Raw genomic sequence first — 20,210 nt, 5'->3', positions numbered from 1 at the left:
GATTGGACATGATTTGGAAAGGCACACACCTGTCTATATAAGGTCCCACAGTTAACAGTGCATGTCAGAGCAAAAACCAAGCCATGAAGTCTAAGGAATTGTCTGTAGACCTCTGAGACAGGATTGTATGGAGGCACAGATCTGGGGAAGGGTACAGAAAAATTTCTGCAGCATTGAAGGTCCCAATGAGCACAGTGGCCTCCATCATCCATAAATGGAAGAAGTTATTCTTCAGGATTATTCTTAGAGTGGACCACCTGACCAAACTGAGCAATTGGGGGAGAAGGGCCTTAGTCAGGGGGGTGACCAAGGACCCAATGGTCATTCTGACAGAGCTCCAGCATTTCTCTGTGGAGAGAGGAGAACCTTCCAGAAGAACAACCATCTCTGCAGAATTCCACCAATCAGGCCTGTATGGTAGAGTGACCAGACAGAACCCACTCCTCAGTAAAAGGCACATGACAGCCCACCTGCAGTTTGCCAAAAGGCACCTGGAAGACTCTCAGACCATGAGAAACAAAATTATCTGGTCTGATGAAACGAAGATTGAACTCTTTGGCCTGAATGGCAAGCATCATGTCATCACCTGGCCAATTCCATCCCTACTGTTAGGCATGGTGGTGGCAGCATCATGTTGTGGGGATATTTTTCAGCGTCAGGAACTGGGAGACTAGTCAGGATTGAGGGAAAGATGAATGCAGCAATGTACAGAGACATCCTTGATGAAACCTGCTCCAGAGCGCTCTGGACCTCAGACTGGGGTGAATGTTCATCTTCCAACAGGACAAGGAATCTAAGCACACAGCCAAGATAACAAAGGAGTGGCTACGGGACAACTCTGTGAATGTCCTTGAGAGGCCCAGCCAGAGCCCAGACTTGAACCAGATTTACCATCTCTGGAGAGATCTGAAAATGACTGTGCACCGACGCTCCCCATCCAACCTGATGGAGCTTGAGAGATCCTGCAAAGAAGAAGGGGAGAAACTGCCCAAAAATAGGTGTGCCAAGCTTGTAACATCATACCCAAAAAGACTTGAGGCTGTAATTGGTGCCAAAGGTGCTTCAACAAAGTTTTGAGCAAAGGGTGTGAATACTTATGTACATGGGATTTTTTTTTATTTTTTTATTTTTAAAAATTTGCAAAGATTTTTAAATAAACTTCTTTCACATTGTCATTATGGGATATTGTTTGCAGAATTAGGAGGATAATAATGAATTTAATCAATTTTGGAATAAAGCTGTAACATAAATGTGGAAAAAGTGAAGCGCTGTGAATACTTTCCAAATGAAATGTATAAATTCTGCTGTATAGACTGCAAGAGCCATAATCAGGTGCTTGCATTAAATAAAATGATGCATTAAAAGTTACAGAGCTGCAATAATGTGTGTCTTTAATACCTGCCCGGAGTTCAGCTTTAACTTCCAACAAACTACAATGTATCATTTTTTATATCTTTACTTTTCCATAAAAAAATTAGTAGAAAAAAAAGAAGGAATCATGCCTTTAGCCTTTACAAACATGACACTGATATTCCAAATAAATAAACCCGCACTGCACGTTAGAGAACACATAAAATGTTTTCACTGCATGCAGCAGAAAGTCCAAATTCCGCTTAGCGTGCCCCATCCAAGCCCCTTCATTCCTATCCCAATGGTCATATCATATTGTGTCACTAGGTGGCAGCAAAGCTTAAGATTTTTTTTCTTTACTTCACAAGAGGGTTGTGCATGCTTTCCTTTGCCTTGTTTGTTGGGTTCATTGGCATGTGCCTGCGGAGATGAACAATATTCCTCAACTTCATTCTCTACAAGTCCATCAGTGACGTGAATAACACTCAAAAAAAAAAAAGAACACCTTATAAGACGAGATGGAAATCTTGGTTACATACCGGGTATGACTCAAGGGGCTGCTTTAGTAGGAGATCCCCGAAAATTTCCTCGCAGTATTTGGACATCTTGTACTGTTGATATTTACTGAAATATAGTAAAACTTTTTAAATACAGCATGTACCCAAATGACAAAGTGCAATTTCAATTTTCAAACAGTATGTCAGATTGTAGAATTTTCTGAACTGGGGTCTGGGGGTCTCTAATACACGGATCACTGATTGTAAAGCTCAGTCAAGCTTTCAGTATACATCTGTTAAATAGGTTCAAGGTACATTATCAATACAAAATGTGTGCAGAGTCCTACAGTTTATTTTCTCTAGAAAGCAGCCACAGCTTGTGTAGTAAAGCCTGTACCCTGCCAGCATGCTGTAGAGAAGGCATTTGCTCTCCCTTTGGAAGGATGAGCTTGTTAGAAGCATCCCACCACTCAGTCCATGTCTCACTCCTGGCCGTTCTTGGGTGGCGGGACCTCCTCCATTCCCATTGGCAGGTGGTGGCACTCCCCTGGGGCTGCGTCCTTATTGCTAGGTGGCAGGTTGGCTTCATCTGCTTAGCCTCTCCTGCTATGATTGCGATTGTCCACTGGTGCTGTAACGCTGTATTTCAACATCACAAGCCCAGGATTCTGATCGCTTTGTACTACACCAGTTTTTCACTTTGTTCTGACCTTGCTGACCTGTCCCTGGAACACCCAGTTGTCTTCTGCCTGCCCTGACCTTTTGCTCATCCTTGGATATTGTTTACTGCCTGTGGCCTTCCTTGACTAATGCCTCTTCCTGGATTACATTTACTGTATGCCCATTTTCTTGATCTATTCCAGCCTCTGGATTACACATACTATCTGCTGCCTTCTCAGACCTCTCTGCCTATTCCTGGATTACATATACTGTCTGAGATATTCTCTGTCCCCTGTCTGTCCCTGTATTGCATTTAGTGTATGCTGCCTTCCCTGACCTCTGCCTGTTCCTGGATTATACTTATTGCCTGCTGCCTCCCATGACCCCTGTCACTCCCAGAAATACACTTCATGTCTGCTGCCTGCCCCAACGTCTGCCTGTGCCTGGATAATACCCATTTCCTGCTGCCTCCTTTATCTGCCTGTCCTGAATTACACTAACTGTCTGCTGCCTGCCCTGATGCCTGCCCGTCCCTGGACTAAGCTTACTGTCTGCCACATCTCGTGACCTCGGTCTGTTCCTGGATTACACTCACTGGCTGCCACCTCCCCTGACCTCAGTCTGTTCCTGGAATATACTAACTGTATGCCACCTTCCCTGACCTCAGTCTGTTCCTGGAATATACTAACTGTATGCCACCTCCCCTGCCAACAGTCTTTTCCTGGATTATATTTACTGTCTGCCACCTCCCCTGACCTCGGTCTGTTCCTGGATTAAACATACTGTTTGCTGCCTCCTCTTATCTTAGCCAGTGTATGAATTACAATTACCGTCTTCCACCTCCCCTGACCTTAGTCTGTCCCTGGATTACACTTACTGTCTGCTGCCTGCCCCGACCTCTGCCTGTTCCTGGATTTTACTTATTGTCTGCTGCCTCCACTGATCTGCCTGTCCTGAATTACCCTTTCTGTCCTCTGTCCGCCCTGATCCCTGCCTGTCCCTGGATTGCATTTACTGGCTGCCACCTTCCCTGACCTCGGTCTATTCCTGAATTACACAGACTGTTTGCTGCCTCCTCTGATCGTGGCCTGTGTATGAATTACAATTACTGTCTGCCACCTCCCCTGACCTCAGTCTGTCCCTAGATTACATTTACTGTCTGCTGCCTGCCTTGACCTCGGTCTGTTCCTGGATTACATTTATTGTCTGCCACCTTCCCTGACCTCGGCCAGTTCCTGGATTATACTTATTGTCTGCCACCTCCCCTGACCTCAGTCTGTTCCTGGATAACACATACTGTTTGCTGCCTCCTCTGATCTCTGCCTGTCCCTGGATTACACCTACTGTCTGCTGCCTCTTATGACCTCTGTCTGTCTCTAAAATACACTTTCTGTCTGCTGCCTGCCCTGACCTCTGCTTGTCCCTGGGTTACACTTACTGTCTGTTGCTTCCCTGACCTTGGCCAGTCCCTGGATTATATTTACTGTCTGCCTCCTGCCTTGACCTTTGCCTATCCTTGGATTACATTTACTGTCTATTGCCTGTCCAGACCTTTGCTTGTCCCTGGATTGCATTACTGATCACACCAATTCTAACCTCTGGCTGCTGCTGGATTTCACTATGGACTACTCAGCTGCTGAAACATCAGTCCATGCCTGACTGCCAAGGAGCACTGGTACTACTTTGTATATTTTGCTCAGTCTCTTGTACCACTTTCCAGCATCTATAGCATTGTATATTAATTCCTGTGGGTAACCAAGTAGCTGCTTTAGGTAAAGCTCTCTGGCTAGCCAGATATAACCTCTGACTACTGGTATTGGGGGAAGCATAAAAGAGCTTTGCTGACTGGACAGTTCTAGCACTGACCTCTGTAGCGAGACTACTGCTTTCATGTAGAAAGTCCTTCTCTGCAGCATGCTGACAGGGTATAGGCTTTTCTACCTAAGATAATTGTATGACTTTGCCCGTTTTTTGTTTTGATGCACCTGGAATGTATTCAGCTGATTTAAATTGAAGGTTCAGTTGCACTTCACATTACTGTATATTACTGATCTTCCTTTAAATATGATGAATTTACTGATGACAAAAGGGTTTGATTAGAGTAGAATATTAACTATACCTCAAACACAATTACATGGAAAACTGTTTTAGAACCACTGGCTGAGTTCAACCCACAGATTCCATGTTTTCTCAGGTCAGAGGCCTGTATATACAATAATCAGCAACAACTGCTGGTGATATCTGGTACTGCTGAGGGACCAGTAAAATACAGTTATTCCTTAAGGGAATTTTTTATTTTTATGATCAGACTTCAGTCCACCAAGCTCTCCTAGGAAAAGAAATATGTTCTCAGGGGGCTGTAGGAGCTGGGGACCTTATGTTTTGGATTTCTCCCCCTCCCTCACCCATCCTAGGTTACTCTCATTTAAAACTGTTGTTCCAATGAGAAGTGCTAACTGAAAGCCGGCACTCCTCTGGCAGCTTTTGTTGACCGGTTGAGAGGTCCTATGGGCTCTTTACAAGTACGCCAATGGGTAGCAAGCCAATAAGTAGCTCCTTACTGGCCTGCATCCCTGTTAGAGTATTGGATATAGTTAGTGAAGTACCCCTTTGTATGTGTCAGATTTTCATTTATTTCCTGCAGATCTATAGATCCCAATACCCTGAAAATTAAATACAAGGCTCACTACTATATCTGAGTTAAGGAAGAGGTAACAAGAGATGCCTGGAGAGTCTCACAATCAGGGACAAAAAAAATGGTACCTGCAATGGTTCTCAAATGAAAGGATTACAGGATACTCCGAGGTGACAAACGCATACTCCCTAATGGCTTGTATTACATCCTTCAAAAATGAGCAGAGAATACAGCGCGTTAATGAGTCTTTAAACAATCAATGAGGACAGGAAAAAGGCATATATGAAATACATTTTACTTTAAGCATAGCAATCAAAACACTGTTACTGAACTCACATGGCCATGAGGCCAAGTTAGTTAAACGATGTCACAACTTGCGCAACCGCCCTCATCATTTGTATACATGGAGCTCTGGGGTGGGAAGTCTCCCACCCACAATCCATTGATCCAGTACATGGAGCTCTGGGGTGGGAAGTCTCCCACCCACAATCCATTGACCCAGGACATGGAGCTCTGGGGTGGGAAGTCTCCCACCCACAATCCATTGATCCAGTACATGGAGCTCTGGGGTGGGAAGTCTCCCACCCACAATCCATTGACCCAGGACATGGAGCTCTGGGGTGGGAAGTCTCCCACCCACAATCCATTGACCCAGGACATGGAGCTCTGGGGTGGGAAGTCTCCCACCCACAATCCATTGACCCAGTACATGGAGCTCTGGGGTAGGAAGTCTCCCATCCACAATCCATTGACCCAGGACATGGAGCTCTGGGGTGGGAAGTCTCCCACCCACAATCCATTGACCCAGTACATGGAGCTCTGGGTGGGAAGTCTCCCACCCATAATCCATTGACCCAGTACATAGAGCTCTGGGGTGGGAAGTCTCCCACCCACAATCCATTGGCCCAGTACATGGAGCTCTGGGTGGGAAGTCTCCCACCCACGATGAATTGACCCAGTACATGGAGCTCTGGGGTGGGAAGTCTCCCACCCAAAATCCATTGAATCCGTAACGATAGCCAACTTCTGGGTTTAGGCCAAACCCAAGAACATTCCTAAGTCAATGTCTTTCACCTAACATGGTCATGTGGCCATACAGTGGGGAACATAACTATTTGATCCCCTGCAAATTTTGTAAGTTTGCCCGCTTACAAAGAAATGGTCTATAATTTTTATCATAAGTGTATTTTAAATGACAGAGACAGAATATCAACCAAAAATTCAGAAAAAACACATGATACAAATGTTATAAATTGAGTTGCAATTCATTGAGTAAGATAAGTATTTAATCCCCAAGCCAAAACATGACTTGGTGGAGAAACCCTTGTTGGCAAGCACAGAGGTCAGACGTTTCTTGTAGTTGGTGACCAGGTTTGCGCTCATCTCAGCAGGGATTTTGGTCCACTCTTCTCTAAAGATCTTCCTGCAATCCTCAAGTTTTCTTGGCTGTCGCTTGGCAACTCAAAGTTTCAGCTCCCTCCATAAATGTTCTATAGGATTAAGGCCTGGAGACTGGCTAGGCCACTCCATGACCTTAATATGCTTCTTCTTGAGCCACTCCTTTGTTGCTTTGGCGGTATGTTTTGGGTCATTGTAATGCTGGAAGACCCATCCACGAACCATATTCAGTGTTCTGGCTGAGGGAAGAAGGTTCCCCATCAAAGATTTTACAATACATGGCCCATCCATTGGCCACTCAATGCACCAAAGTTGGCCTGTACTTTTAACAGAGAAACAGCCCCAAAGCATAATGTTTCCACCTCTGTGTTTGACTGTAGAGATGGTGTTCTTAGGGTCAAAGTCAGCATTTTTCTTGTGTTTTTTCTGGATTTTTGGTTGATATTCTGTCATAAGAGGTCTATGGCGTCATGAGATCAACCCCCCCCCCCCCCCATACTTTGTATATAAGAAGCTCTGGAGTGTGAAATCCCCCACCCACAACCCATTGCCTCAGTAATGACGGCCAACTTCTGGGTTCAGGCCAAACCCAAGAACATTCACAAGTCAATGTCAATTACCTAACATGGCCATGTGGCCATATATGGTCTATGATGTCATGAGTACCCCCCTCCCATCCTTTCTATAAATGAAGCTCTGGAGTGGGGGAATCCCATCCACAACCCATTTGTCCTGTAATGACTGCCAACTTCTTGGTTTGGACCAAAGACAAGCCCATTCTAGTTTAATGTAATTGACCTAACATAGCCATAAGACAATATTAGGTCAATGATGTCACGAGCATGCCCATCTGTGCACGCTACGAGTCTGGGATTTTCCTGCCTGCAGCTCATTGTCCGCTAAATGACAGGTACCTTCTGGGTTTTTGACCAAACCTGGTTCACACTGAACCCAAGCCCATCTCTACTGACTAGCCGAACTGAGAACTTTTCCCCTTTCAGCCCTTGCAGACATTTACAGATATCCGGTGTTGTTGTATTGTAACCCCCTACCTTCTGGCACCATCTTACATACCTTAAAGAGGATATCGGTACACATGGCCTTCCCATGAGTAATTATGGGCTCCTGGTCTTCACCTTTTCCATCCCAGCAATCCAGCTCCACACACCTGCCCATAACACAGACATACATTCAGTAAAATGTTTACAAGCATACTTTACCTGCAAAGGCATTTGGTGCACACAAAGTGAATTAATATCCTTTAAATGAAGGTTTATGGGTTCGGAGTCCAGATTAAAAGTTTATCTACCTTGAATCATCTAAAAGTGTCTGCTAAATCAGGCCAAAGTCAGCTGAATGCTAGGTCACCAAGTATACTAATGGTGGGACCTTCCTGTAACCTCTCTTTGAGCACCACCCCTTAAATACCAGTGATACAATATTCTTCCTCCTATTCCCATCCAATGAAGTAGGAGGTCAGAGAGGGACTTTAAATGTGCCACAGAGAGAACATACACTGATATATCAATAAAAAAAATCTCCAATGTCTTTATTACATAATTAAAAAACATAATTTTACAGGCAGTTTGCCCATGCAAAGACTTTAATAAGGTCCATATGCACTTCGATTTTATTATTCGATTGACGTGCGCTTTGATCAGAATAGTTGAATCGGCAAACAATCCAATAGTCGTTAACTTTCCTTCTGACTGATTTAGAGTTGACTTTAGTTTAAATGTGATCAAACTGAGTTTATTGGTCAAGGTAGAAAAGTGTAGATTGTTTTGCATTGGTTAGCAGCTCTAAAATGCCTCCGTCATTAAATTAAATCGTATTTCAATCAATCACATTTTGAGATTGCATGGCGAAAAACCAATGTAATGGATAACGGGATTGTATCTTCCAACTATTGATGAAAATCCACTCCCCTGTTTGTGTTATTTTGATTGGATTAGATTGTTGACTATAATCAATTATTCCTATTGAGAGAGAATGATTACCGTATTTTCCGGCGTATAAGACGACTGGGCGTATAAGACGACCCCCCTAATTTTCAAGTTAAAACATAGGTTTTGGGCTATACTCGCCGTATAAGACTACCCCCCTTCCGAATCAAGGCAACACCATTGAAAAACATCAGATTTCTCATAGATCTCCAAGGTACCCCAAGTAATGTAATACATGTAATCTCTCATAATATCTCCAAGGTACCCTAAGTATAAGTATTACCAGTAGATGTAATCTCAAGATGCTGGCTGTGCGGGAATCCTGTACCGGTATACTGTATGTACCGTAGCTTCGGCTACATACAGTATACCACGCTGAGCCAATCACAGTGAGCGATGTATTCTGTTATTGAATGCAAAGCCTGCTCGGATTGGCAGAGTCAGAGAGGCAGGCTGATGTTACTCCGTCAATCCGAGCAGGCTTTGCATTCAATAATAGAATACATCGCTCTCCCTGATTGGTTCAGCACGGTACACTGTATGTAGCCGAAGCTACGGTACATATGGTATACCAGTACAGGATTCCCAAACAGCCAGCGTCTTGAGAGATTACATCTACTGGTAATACTTATACTTAGGTTACCTTGGAGAAATTATACTCGGCGTATAAGACGACCCCCCATTTTTGGGGGATTTTTTTGAGGTTCAAAAGTAGTCTTATATGCCAGAAAATACAGTATTTTCCAATCGTGAAGAGTGTATGGCCACCATTAGACAACTGAAACACAGGAGACTTCTAAGGCTAGGTTCATACTTGTGCACCTGCATTTTCATTCTATAGGGCCAAAAAAAATAAAAAAAAAAAAAAAAAAGGACCTCTACTATTTTCCAGGATGCACAGAAGACAAAACATACAGATGTGAATAAGCCTCATAGACAATATTGGTAATCCTTATGTCGCACATCATGCTAATGGGGACTATGGTATAGACTGGAGATCTTTTTGAACTAACCTTTAGGCTTTGATTAAAAAAAAAAATACAGAAATACCTGCATCCAGCTAGAAGAACCTGTCTGTACATTTCTACAGATGATTTCCCACCAAATTGTCTTCCGGTAAGGTATGTATTGTGGGAGGAGCTAATAAAATAGTGTGCAAGCGGATGCTCCATTTCCTGGTAGAGTTCCAATCGATCGAGAAAGACTGGGGCATTCTCATCAGACATCAAATATCGGCAGAATCCATCGCTTGATATTTGATCTGAAAGTGGTAAAGAAGAAGAAGTAGTCAGCTGAGCGCTTCTTGTCTAAAAACCTTTCAAACATAATTTTATTTAGCTTCCAAAAGCTATATCTGTGTGAAAGAATTAACATTTTAGGATCGGTATGAGGCCATTCCTTCTGTACAGCTAAGCAGATCTGAACCAGACAAAAAATTCTGCTCTCATCATGTAATAGCAGTTTTCTTTTTATTGCCGATTTATTGGCCGGTAAAAAGGTGGAGGTGGTGAGTAAGGATGAGCTAAGGTTTGGGGGACGCACCTAACAGAGGGATGGGTATGCTGGTGACATCACTTACCTGCTATGGCTGCATGATCATATTTGGCCAATGACATTGCCCAAATGTGGCCAGGTAGCCACATTAGGTGTAAATGGATCCTAGTGACATAATTGACCAACTATGGTCAGATGGCCATATTTGGTCTATGACATTGTCCAAATAAGGCCAGGTGGCCATATTAGGTGCATGCGGATGTAGATGACATCACTGATCTACTATGACTAGTAGGTCAATGACATTGTCCAAAATATGGTCAGGGGGATACATGAGGTGCAAGCTGATGCTGGTGATATCATTGACCTACTATGGCCACATGCCCATATTTGGTCAGTGACATCGTCCAAATATGGCAAGGTAGCCACAGTAGGTGCAAGTGGATGCTGGTGACATCAATGATTTATTATGGCCACATTGCCTTATTTTGTCATTGACATTGTTCAAATATGGCCAGGTTAGCCGCAGTAAGTCCAAGCTAATGCTGGTGACATATTTGACCAACTACGGTCACATGGCCATATTTGGTACATGACATTGTCCAAATAAGGGCAGGTGGCCATATTAGGTGCATGCGGCTTTTGGTGACATCACTGATCTGCTATAATCATTTTAGGTCAATAACATTGTCCAAAATATGGCCAGGGGATACATGATGTGCAAGCTGATGCTGGTGACATCATTGACCTACTATGGCCACATGGCCATAGTAGGTCAGTGACATTGTCTAATAATGGCAAGGTAGCCACAGTAGGCGCAAGTGGATGCTGATGACATCAATGACTTATTATGGCCACATAGCCATATTTTGTCAATTACATTGTCCAAAATATGGCCAGGGGGATACATGAGGTGCAAGCTGATGCTGGTGACATCATCAACTCACTATGGCCACATGGCCATATTTGGTCAATGACACTGTCCAAACTATGGCCAGGTAACCACATTAGGCGCAAGCAGATGCTGGTGACATTATTGACCTACTGTGGCCACATGACCATATTTGGCCAATGACATTGTCCAAAATATGGCCAGGTAACCACATTAGGTGCAAGTGGATGCTGGGGACATCACTGACCTAATATGGCCACACAACTATATTTGTGTAAATTTGCTGTCCCCTCAAAATAACTCAACACACAGCCATTAATGTCTAAACCGCTGGTAACAAAAGTGAGTAGACGGCACGCCCTAGTGACAACCTCCAAATTTGGCCCAATTAGCCATTTTCTCTCCCTGGTGTCATGTGACTCATTAGTGTTACAAGGTTTCAGGTGTGAATGGGGAGCAGGTGTGTTAAATTTGGTGTTATCACTCTCACTCTCTCATTCTGGTCACTGGAAGTTCAATATGGCACCTCATGGCAAAGAATTCTCTGGGGATCTGAAAAAAAGAATTGTTGCTCTACATAAAGATGGCCTAGGCTATAAGAAGATTGCCAAGACCCTGAAACTGAGCTGCAGCCCAGTGGCCAAGAGCATACAGCGGTTTAACAGGACAGGTTCCACTCAGAACATATAGTAAAGGATGTGACCTGCTAAGCCATTTACTAGGCTCTAACACTATCACATGACCAAAGAAGGTGACATCACCACTCCCATAGGTCACCAATACCACTGACTTGATTGCTGACTATTAAAGGGAAGGAGCAGCGAGGGAGTGCAAGCAAGGTCAGCCAAGAGGGATGGGAAGGGGGGGGGGGGGATTGGACATAAGCAAAGTGAAAGCATTTCCTTTATTTTCAATCAAGTACATTTATGAGGTTCGTCATTAATTCTTGTGAATATATATAAATTCAGTCATGATTTCCCATCAATATTTCCCAATACGATTTTTGGCCAGGCCACCTTAATTTAATCAGATTATAGCTGTTCAGCCTCCTGCAGCCGAATTTTGTGGAAGGGTTACAGCCAATGTAATATAAATCTCTCTGCGTTCTGCAGTCATTTGCAGTCTGTAGTTTATTTTCTAGGTCATAGTGTCACAACGCCATCAAACTTTTTTCATAATGAACTTTGCTTGGCTTCCAGATTATATTCGGCCTCCCTTCTATGCATCCATAACATAAAATACATGTCCTTTCCATTATATGTGGCTGGGCAGGTTATTAGGAGACACATATGGAATATGAATTGCTCTATCAAACATCTACACCAGTAGGGTCAGAGGTCCACCATATTTGTGTCAGCACTTCGGTTTAGGATATGAGTCCCATAATTACATTGAAGAATACGTCTCCAATACGAATACCTTTTTGTCTCAGCTCTTCATCAGGCTCATAGGTCTCTATGATCTGCATTGCTCTCTTTGCATCATAGAACGGGAACAAGATTTCATTCAGACGAGGATCTCTTTGATGCTACAGGAAAAAAAAAAGCATCATTAAGCTATTTTTGTATGGTATGTAATACAGGCATACCTCACTTTTAAGTACACAATGGGACCAGAGCATGTATGTAAAACGAAAATGTACTTAAAGTGAAGCAATACCTTTTTTCATTTCTTAATGCATGCAAGTACACTAGCTCCATAGGAAATCTTGGTCAGCTTGACATGGCACTGCTCCCTAACCATAAGTGACAAGGACACCAAGCTTGGGGAGCATGTTTAGGGGATCCAGGACTATGACATGGTAGATTACCTAGGATATGTTGTAGTCCTTGGTCCCCTCTTGGTGTTCCCTAAGTTTGGTATCCCTGTCACTTATGGTTTGGGAGCAGTGCCATGTCAAGCTGACCAAGATTTCCCATAGACGCCAATGTTAAAAACTGGGAGTGGTACCATGCCAAACTGACCAACCTGTGTCCGTACTCGCGAGTGTACGTAAAGTGAGTGTACTTAAAACGGGGTATGGCTGTATGTTGTTCCTTTCAATTAACACATTTACAAACCCACGTAAACAATAGCACATACGTAGCTATACATTTGCTTATATCTCTTAATTTAGAGGTGCAGTCCATCCAAAAATTATATTTTAGGTTTTGGTAGATGGTAAAGCGTTAAAGTCAGCCTACTAGGAGGACATATGTAGGCTGTCATTACTGTCCTTTTCTTCTGATAATAATAGTAGCATGGTCAACTGGCCAAAAGTTTTTGGTAGATGGTGGAGAGGTAAAGTCAGCCTATTAGGAGGACATATGTAATCAGTTATTACTGTCCTCTCCTTCTGATAATGCTAGTAGCCTGGCCAACTGGCCTAAAGTTTTTAATATATGGAGAGTTAAAGTTAGCCTAATAGGAGGACATATATAGCCTGTCTTTACTGTCGTCTCCTTCTGATAATACTAGTAGCCTGGGAAACTGGCCAAATTTATTTGGTAGATGGAGAGGTAAATCAGCCTACTAGGACATACAGTATGTAGGCTGTCATTGCTGTGCTCTCCTTCTGATAATACTAGAAGTCTAGTCAACTGGCCAAAGGTTTTTGGCAGATGGTGAAGTTAAAGTAAGTCTACTAGGAGGATGTATGTAGGCTGTCATTACTGTCCTCCCCTTTTGATAATACTAGTAACCTGGTCAACTGGCACTTGTGCAAGCAAAAATGTTTTTTTTTAAATTATTTTCTTGCATGTGATTGGGTATTCTTTGCAATGTGAAGCTTTGCCCTCATTTACTAAGCTTTGGACCAACTGTATTAGCAAAGTTCACAGTCTATTTGCCTTTATTAAATCAACCCATTAGTCTTAAGTCATAGGTAATATGCAGTTAATTTCAGATAATTGGACATTGGCATAAACAGAAAGCAGCAGGGACACCCCTATAACTCCCACTCCCATCTCCCATTCTTTCTAGTCCCCCTTCACATCAGAGTCACCCCTTCTGCATCAGAGTCCCCCTTTCACACAATAAGCCCCCAATTACAGGAGAAGCCTCCTGTGACGAGATCCTTGCTCGCTCGCTTCCGCTCTCCCGACACTCCTCTGCTTCTAGTGAGTCAGCTTGCAGATCGCAACGTCTGATGGTTCGGTCAACCAAGGCTCCGGGATCCGAACTAATGCTATGTGCCGTTCGGAATCCATTAGAACAAACACCAGGCATGCTGTATGTAAGTTCAAACAGGAAGACCTTTATTGGAAGTACACAGCACACTTTTATACAGAATTTGAAACATCCCGCCCCCAACAACTGCTTTCCTATTGGTCAATTGTAAAGTACATGGTGTCCTCCTTCAGGTCCTCCTTAGCCATGCAAATGAGGACTTGAAAATGAGTCAGCAGGGATTGGTCCGATAGCTTGATTAGAAGGACTGCCATGTGTAATGAGACAGAAGCCCCAGGGGGCAATCAATGTACACAATAGCCAGACACAGAACAATGGAGCCGTCTGGAGCCTAAGACAGAGCAGAAGAACCCCCCCCCCCCCCACTGTGTAACAGATTTCAAGGAGGAAAACCTCCGCATTCCAAGGTCCATGACACCTCCAATAAAAGGAGAAGCCCCCAATCACAAGAGAAGCCCCCACTTGCACGAGAAGCCCCCTATCACTAGCGAAGGCCCCAATCACACGAGAAACCCCCAATCACCCGAGAAGCCCCCAATCACAAGCGACAACCCCAATCACAGAAGAAGTCCCCAGTCACACAAAAAGCCCCCAATCACAAAAGAAGCCCCAATCACACAAGAAGCCCCAATCACATGAGAAACCCCCAATCACAAAAGAAGCCCCAATCATACAAGAAGCCCTAATCACATGAGAAGCCCCAAATCACATGAGAAGCCTTCAATCACATGAGAAGCCTTCATTCACACAAGAAGCCTTCAATCACATGAGAAGCCCAGATCACATGAGAAGCCCCCGATCACATAAAAAGCCCCCAATCACATGAGAAGCTCCCAATCACTCGAGAAGCCTTCCATCTCATGAGAGGTGCCCCTTCGACATCAGAGTCTCCCCATCACATCAGAGCTTTACCCTCCCTAGCACATCAGAGCCCCCTTTTCAAATACAGGACAAGTTGCCCGGGCAGCGGGTAAAATCTTAAATCTTATAGGGGGCTGGATAAGACCCGGGGGGCCTGACCCCTGCCCTATACCCTAATCTTGTATACCAGATAAAATGTGCAATTCTTGATTTTCACATAATTTTGAAATACTATGAAAAACTTCACGCAATTTTTTTGTTTTATTTTTTTTACACTTTTGTAAGTCATATTCTTCTTCCTTTCGTAGCAATAACTTGTCTTTTTCTTGCTGGCTTTACATAAAACCCAGGCAGAGTGGGTGATCATCAATCAAGCATGGAAGTGGCATATACAGCATTTGAGCGTCTTTTTCCAACCGCAGATTAGACCGACACGTACCAGCCGTGTCTCTCCTACAACAGCAAATGAACTGAGAGTGGATCGGTGCTTAATGACCTATATCTCGCTGCTTGTTGCCTTGGCGCCTGTGTACGGCTTTGTCAGGCTGGATGATAACACACAAAACTGCCCACTTGTTTATAGAGTGGGGAAAATAATTATTTGATCCCCTGCAGAGTTTGTAAGTTTGCCCACTTACAAAGAAAATGAAAGGTCTATCATTTTTACCGTAGGTGTATTTTAACCACTTAAGCCCCGGAAGATTTTACCCCCTTCCTGACCAGGGTTTTTTTTGCGATTTTTTACTGCGTGAATTTAACGGACAATTGCGCGGTCGTGCGACGCTGTACCTAAAGGAATTTGACGTCCTTTTTGTCCCACAAACAGAGCTTTCTTTTGGTGGTATTTGATCACCTGTGTGATTTTTACTTTTTGCGCTATAAACAAAAAAAAAGCATAAATTTTGCAAAAATAACAATATTTTTCACATTTTTTTATAGGAAATTCCCCCCCAAAAAAATGTAAAAATCAAAATTTTTTAACATTTTTGGCCAATTTGTTTTCTGCTACATATGTTTTGTAAAAAAAATCGCAAAAGGCGTATTTTGATTGGTTTGCGCAAATGTTATTGCGTTTACTAACTAAGGTAAAGATTTCTGTCATTTTTGGTGTTTTTTTTAACGCCTAATGGCGGCGATCTGCGTTTTTTTTTGCGGTACTGCGACATTGCGGCGGACAGATCGGACCCTTGACTGACATTTTTGACGCTTTTGGGGTTACCAGTGACATTTCTACAGTAATCAGTGCTATACATATGCACTGTTACTGTAAAATTACACGGGCAGTGAAGGGGTTAACTTTTTTTGAGAGGGAGGGGTTATGTGTGTCCCTAGGGGCATGATTCTAACTGTGATTGGCTGTGGCTTGAGCTGTAGGAATAGTGATCAACGGTCCTACATAGTAGAATCGTATGATCACCATTCCTACACAGGGGAGAATGACAGGCGGCTTATTTACATTAGCCGCCTGCCTTTCTCCCTTCACGGAGGACGATCGTGAGTGACCGGCTGACATCGGGTCCGCCGGTCACACGCACTGACTTCCCAGGGAATGAGCCGGAGCGGGCACACGCCTCCGCGGGCGCGCGCTCGCCCGCTATTGGCTCACAAGGAAGTGACAGGCTAGTGACGTATATATACTTCACTTTGCCTGGCCGGGGCTGACTGCCGACGTATATCGTCGTGCGGCGGTCGGCAACCGGTTAAATGATAGAGACAGAATATCAACCAAAAATCCAGAAAAAACACATGATACAAATGTTATAAATTAAGTTGCAGTTGAGTGAGTAAAATAAGTATTTGATCCCCAAGCAAAACATGACTTAGTACTTGGTGGAGAAACCCTTGTTGGCAAGCCCAGAGGTAAGACCTTTCTTGTAGTTGGCGAACAAGGTTTGCACTCATCTTAGGAAGGATTTTGGTCCACTCTTCTTTACAGATCTTCTCTAAATCCTTAAGGTTTTTTAGCTGTCGCTTGGCAACTTGAAGTTTCAGCTCCCTCTATAAATTTTCTATAGAATTAAGGCCTGGAGACTGGCTAGCCACTCTATGACCCTAATGTGCTTCTTCTTGAACCACTACTTTGTTACCTTGGCGGTATGTTTTGGGTCATTGTCATGCTGGAAGACCCATCCACGACCCATCTTCAGTGTTCTGGCTGAGGGAAGAAGGTTCTAATCCAATATTTTACAATACATGACCCCATCCATTGGCCTCCCAATGCGGCAAAGTCAGTCTATACCTTTAGCAGAGAAACAGCCCCAAAGTATAATGTTTCCAACTCCCTACTTGACTGTAGGGATGGTGTTCTTAGGGTAATAGTCAGCATTTTTCTTCCTCCAAAAATGGCCAGTCCCCCTCCTCAAGAAGGAACATGTACAGTCATGCCAATGAACATCTAAATGATTCAGAGAAGGGTTGGTGAGAAAGCGTTGGGCGAAATGCTGAGTACCCAATCACGTGCAAGGAAACAGCATATTTGCTTGCACATGATTGGATGATGGAAGTCAGCAGAGCTTCTTCTCATTTACTAAGCTCTGGAGCAACTGCATTTGCAGAGTGCAACTGTCTATTTGCTTTTAGTAAATTAACCTCAAAGTCACTCTTTTGCCTATATTTTGACCTACTTGGGCAAGATTATCAATTTTTTTATTATGAGAATTTCACCAGCAAATCATTGATAAATACATCTCTATAAATATGTTTATCCAAAGGATTACTTCACTAAAGTATTCTCACCCAATTTAATTTCACGAGAATTGCAGTTTAAAGAGGTTTTGGAATTTTAGAGAAAAAAATAGAACATTCCAATGTAGGCTACATTCTCAAGGACCAGAGATGTATAGTAACTAAGTAGAACTACTTCACTACTATACTTAAGTACGGAAAGGCGGTATCTGTACTTTCCTGGAGTAGAATTTTTTTCTCCTACTTCCACTTTTACTTCACTACATTTTTTCAATGATTTCAATACTTCTACTCCGATATTTTTTTTTTGTGCTGCATTGTTACTCGTTACTATTATAAAAATTACCACTGCCAGAACAGTAGATGGCAGGTTTCATGAAGCTCAAAACGTGTGTATTATCAGCGCATACGAAAATAAAAGCTACTGTATGTATAAATAAAAGCTGCATTTGAAATAATAAAAAACAGTATGATGTTCAAACTTTTGACTTCTTTCTTTAATAACTACATAACACAGTACTTGTACTTTTACTTTCAGTACTTGAGTAGCAAAATTTAAAAAAAAAACTACTTGCAATACTTAAGTACAAAAAATGTTGAATACTTTAGTACTTCTACTCAAGTCACTTTTTGATCGAGCACTTGTACGTTTACTCAAGTATGGGTTTCGAGTACTTTATACAACTCTGTCAAGGACCCATTAAAAGACAATTGCTTTACGAGGACAGCTGAAGAAATCAAAAGGACTTAGTGGCTGTGACTTCACCGTTTGATGCTCTGTTAACCACTTAAGCCCCGGAAGATTTTACCCCCTTCCTGACCAGGGGGTATTTTGCGATTCGGCACTGCGTGACTTTAACGGACAATTGCGCGGTCATGCGACGCTGTACCTAAACGAATTTGACGTCCTTTTTTTCCCACAAACAGAGCTTTCTTTTGGTGGTATTTGATCACTTGTGCGATTTTTTGATCACGCGCTATAAACAAAAAAAGAGCGTCAATTTTGCAAAAATAACAATATTTTTCACATTTTTTTATATGAAATTCTCCCCAAAAAAAAGTAAAAATCAAAATTTTTTAAAATTTTCGGCCAATTTGTTTTATGCTACATATGTTTGGTAAAAAAAAATCGCAAAAAGCGTATTTTGATTGGTTTGCGCAAAAGTTATCGCGTTTACTAACAAAGGGAAAGATTTTTGTCATTTTTGTTGTTTTTTTTTAACGCGTAATGGCGGCGATCTGCGATTTTTTTTGCGGTACTGCGACATTGCGGCGGACAGATCGGACCCTTGACTGACATTTTTGACACTTTTGGGGTTACCAGTGACATTTCTACAGTAATCAGTGCTAAAAATATGCACTGTTACTGTAAAAATACACTGGCAGTAAAGGGGTTAACTTTATTTGAGAGGGAGGGGCTGTGTGTGTCCCTAGGGGTGTGATTCTAACTGTGATTGGATGTGGCTTGAGGTGTAGTTACACTGATCAACGGTTCTACATAGTAGAACCGTATGATAAGTGTTTCTACACAGGGAGAACTGACAAGCAGCTTGTTTACACAAGCTGCCTGCCTTTCTCCCTCTCCCCCGCCGATCGCCGAGTGACCAGTGGACATCGGGTCCGCCGGTCACACGCGCGGGGGGGGTCCGTGACCGCGCGGGAGCGGGAGCACGCCGCCCCCGGCGCGCGCTCGCTCCCCAGACCCTCCCAGGCTAGTGACATACCGATACGTCACTCTGCCTGTGAGGGGCTGACCGCCGCCGTATATAGTCGTGCGGCGGTCGGCAAGTGGTTAACACAACCAGTTGGCCGGGTTTTCCCTGACCATGGTTGGCCATAACAACCAACCCTGGTGTCTTTTATCTGAAGGATTACAAGGACCCATGAGGCCTGATTGATCAAAGTGTGAATATAGTTAAAAAGAACTCTGTGTAAAAATTAGAGATCGGTCCACTCCAAAGCCACCTCTTTAGTGCAGCAAAGACTCCCTTGATGTGGAAGGATCCCTCAACTCCCCTTATTTGCCTTTATATGGCTATACAGAGTGGGTGAAATTAGAGAGGTGGAGGATTTAACTCTATTGTCCAAAGGTAAACGTGACATTTACCTTAAAATGTGGTTTTATTGGGTAGACTTCTCCTTCTCAGAAGAACGATAGTCCCTCTTAGGAAGATTGCTACCCAACTAGCCTAGGTTTGGGGAGTATCCTCCCCCGTTACCCAAACAGCCAACCCCCGATTCCCTTCTGCCTACCACTGCTACGTATCCCGTTCCTTACCACCTCTATTTACAGCTTTACTTTTTCCTACACTACTCTGCCTCCCTCCAACAACACTGTTCCTACTTCCTACTACCATAGTCCTCTCCCATTAGACTAGTAAACCCCCTGGTCTGTGTTCCATCCATTCCCTACTAGTCTATGGGGGAAAACCCAACATGTACAAAAACAGCCCAAGATATACCCTGTGTCACAAGTTAGCCTATAGTTTTGTCTGTATATTCTTACCTCCTTGCTGCAGTGCTTCTGTCTTGCCTTTCTTCACATGTGGTGTTTGGGCTTCTATGGGCGTCGCCTGCTCCACTGTGGGTTATATCCTGTTCCTGTTAATTACTTCCTGGGTCAC

The 20,210-nt window shown here is 43.3% G+C and overlaps 1 protein-coding gene across 7 annotated transcripts in view; it reads right to left on the bottom strand.

Moving 5' to 3' along the window:
• PLCB4 (phospholipase C beta 4) overlaps positions 1–20,210 on the bottom strand; it is a 608,938-nt gene that overhangs the window by 165,698 nt on the left and 423,030 nt on the right. For 5 of the 7 annotated variants that reach the window (XM_082250179.1, XM_082250184.1, XM_082250180.1 and 2 more), the window contains 6 exons: positions 12,292–12,400; positions 9,537–9,747; positions 7,615–7,708; positions 5,271–5,350; positions 1,890–1,974; positions 1,711–1,770 (listed from right to left, as the gene is read on the bottom strand). In XM_082250179.1, coding sequence (XP_082106305.1) covers positions 1,711–1,770; positions 1,890–1,974; positions 5,271–5,350; positions 7,615–7,708; positions 9,537–9,747; positions 12,292–12,400 — 639 coding nt within the window. The remainder of the gene's footprint in view (positions 1–1,710; positions 1,771–1,889; positions 1,975–5,270; positions 5,351–7,614; positions 7,709–9,536; positions 9,748–12,291; positions 12,401–20,210) is intronic. The other 2 variants (XM_082250183.1, XM_082250185.1) reach the window with 1 other exon arrangement.

The sequence above is a fragment of the Pelophylax lessonae genome (genome assembly GCF_965119305.1).
Source record: "Pelophylax lessonae genome assembly, chromosome: 3".
NCBI lineage: Eukaryota > Metazoa > Chordata > Amphibia > Anura > Ranidae > Pelophylax > Pelophylax lessonae.
Note: the sequence above shows the minus strand (reverse complement) of the source record. Positions and strands in the feature narration are given on the sequence as shown.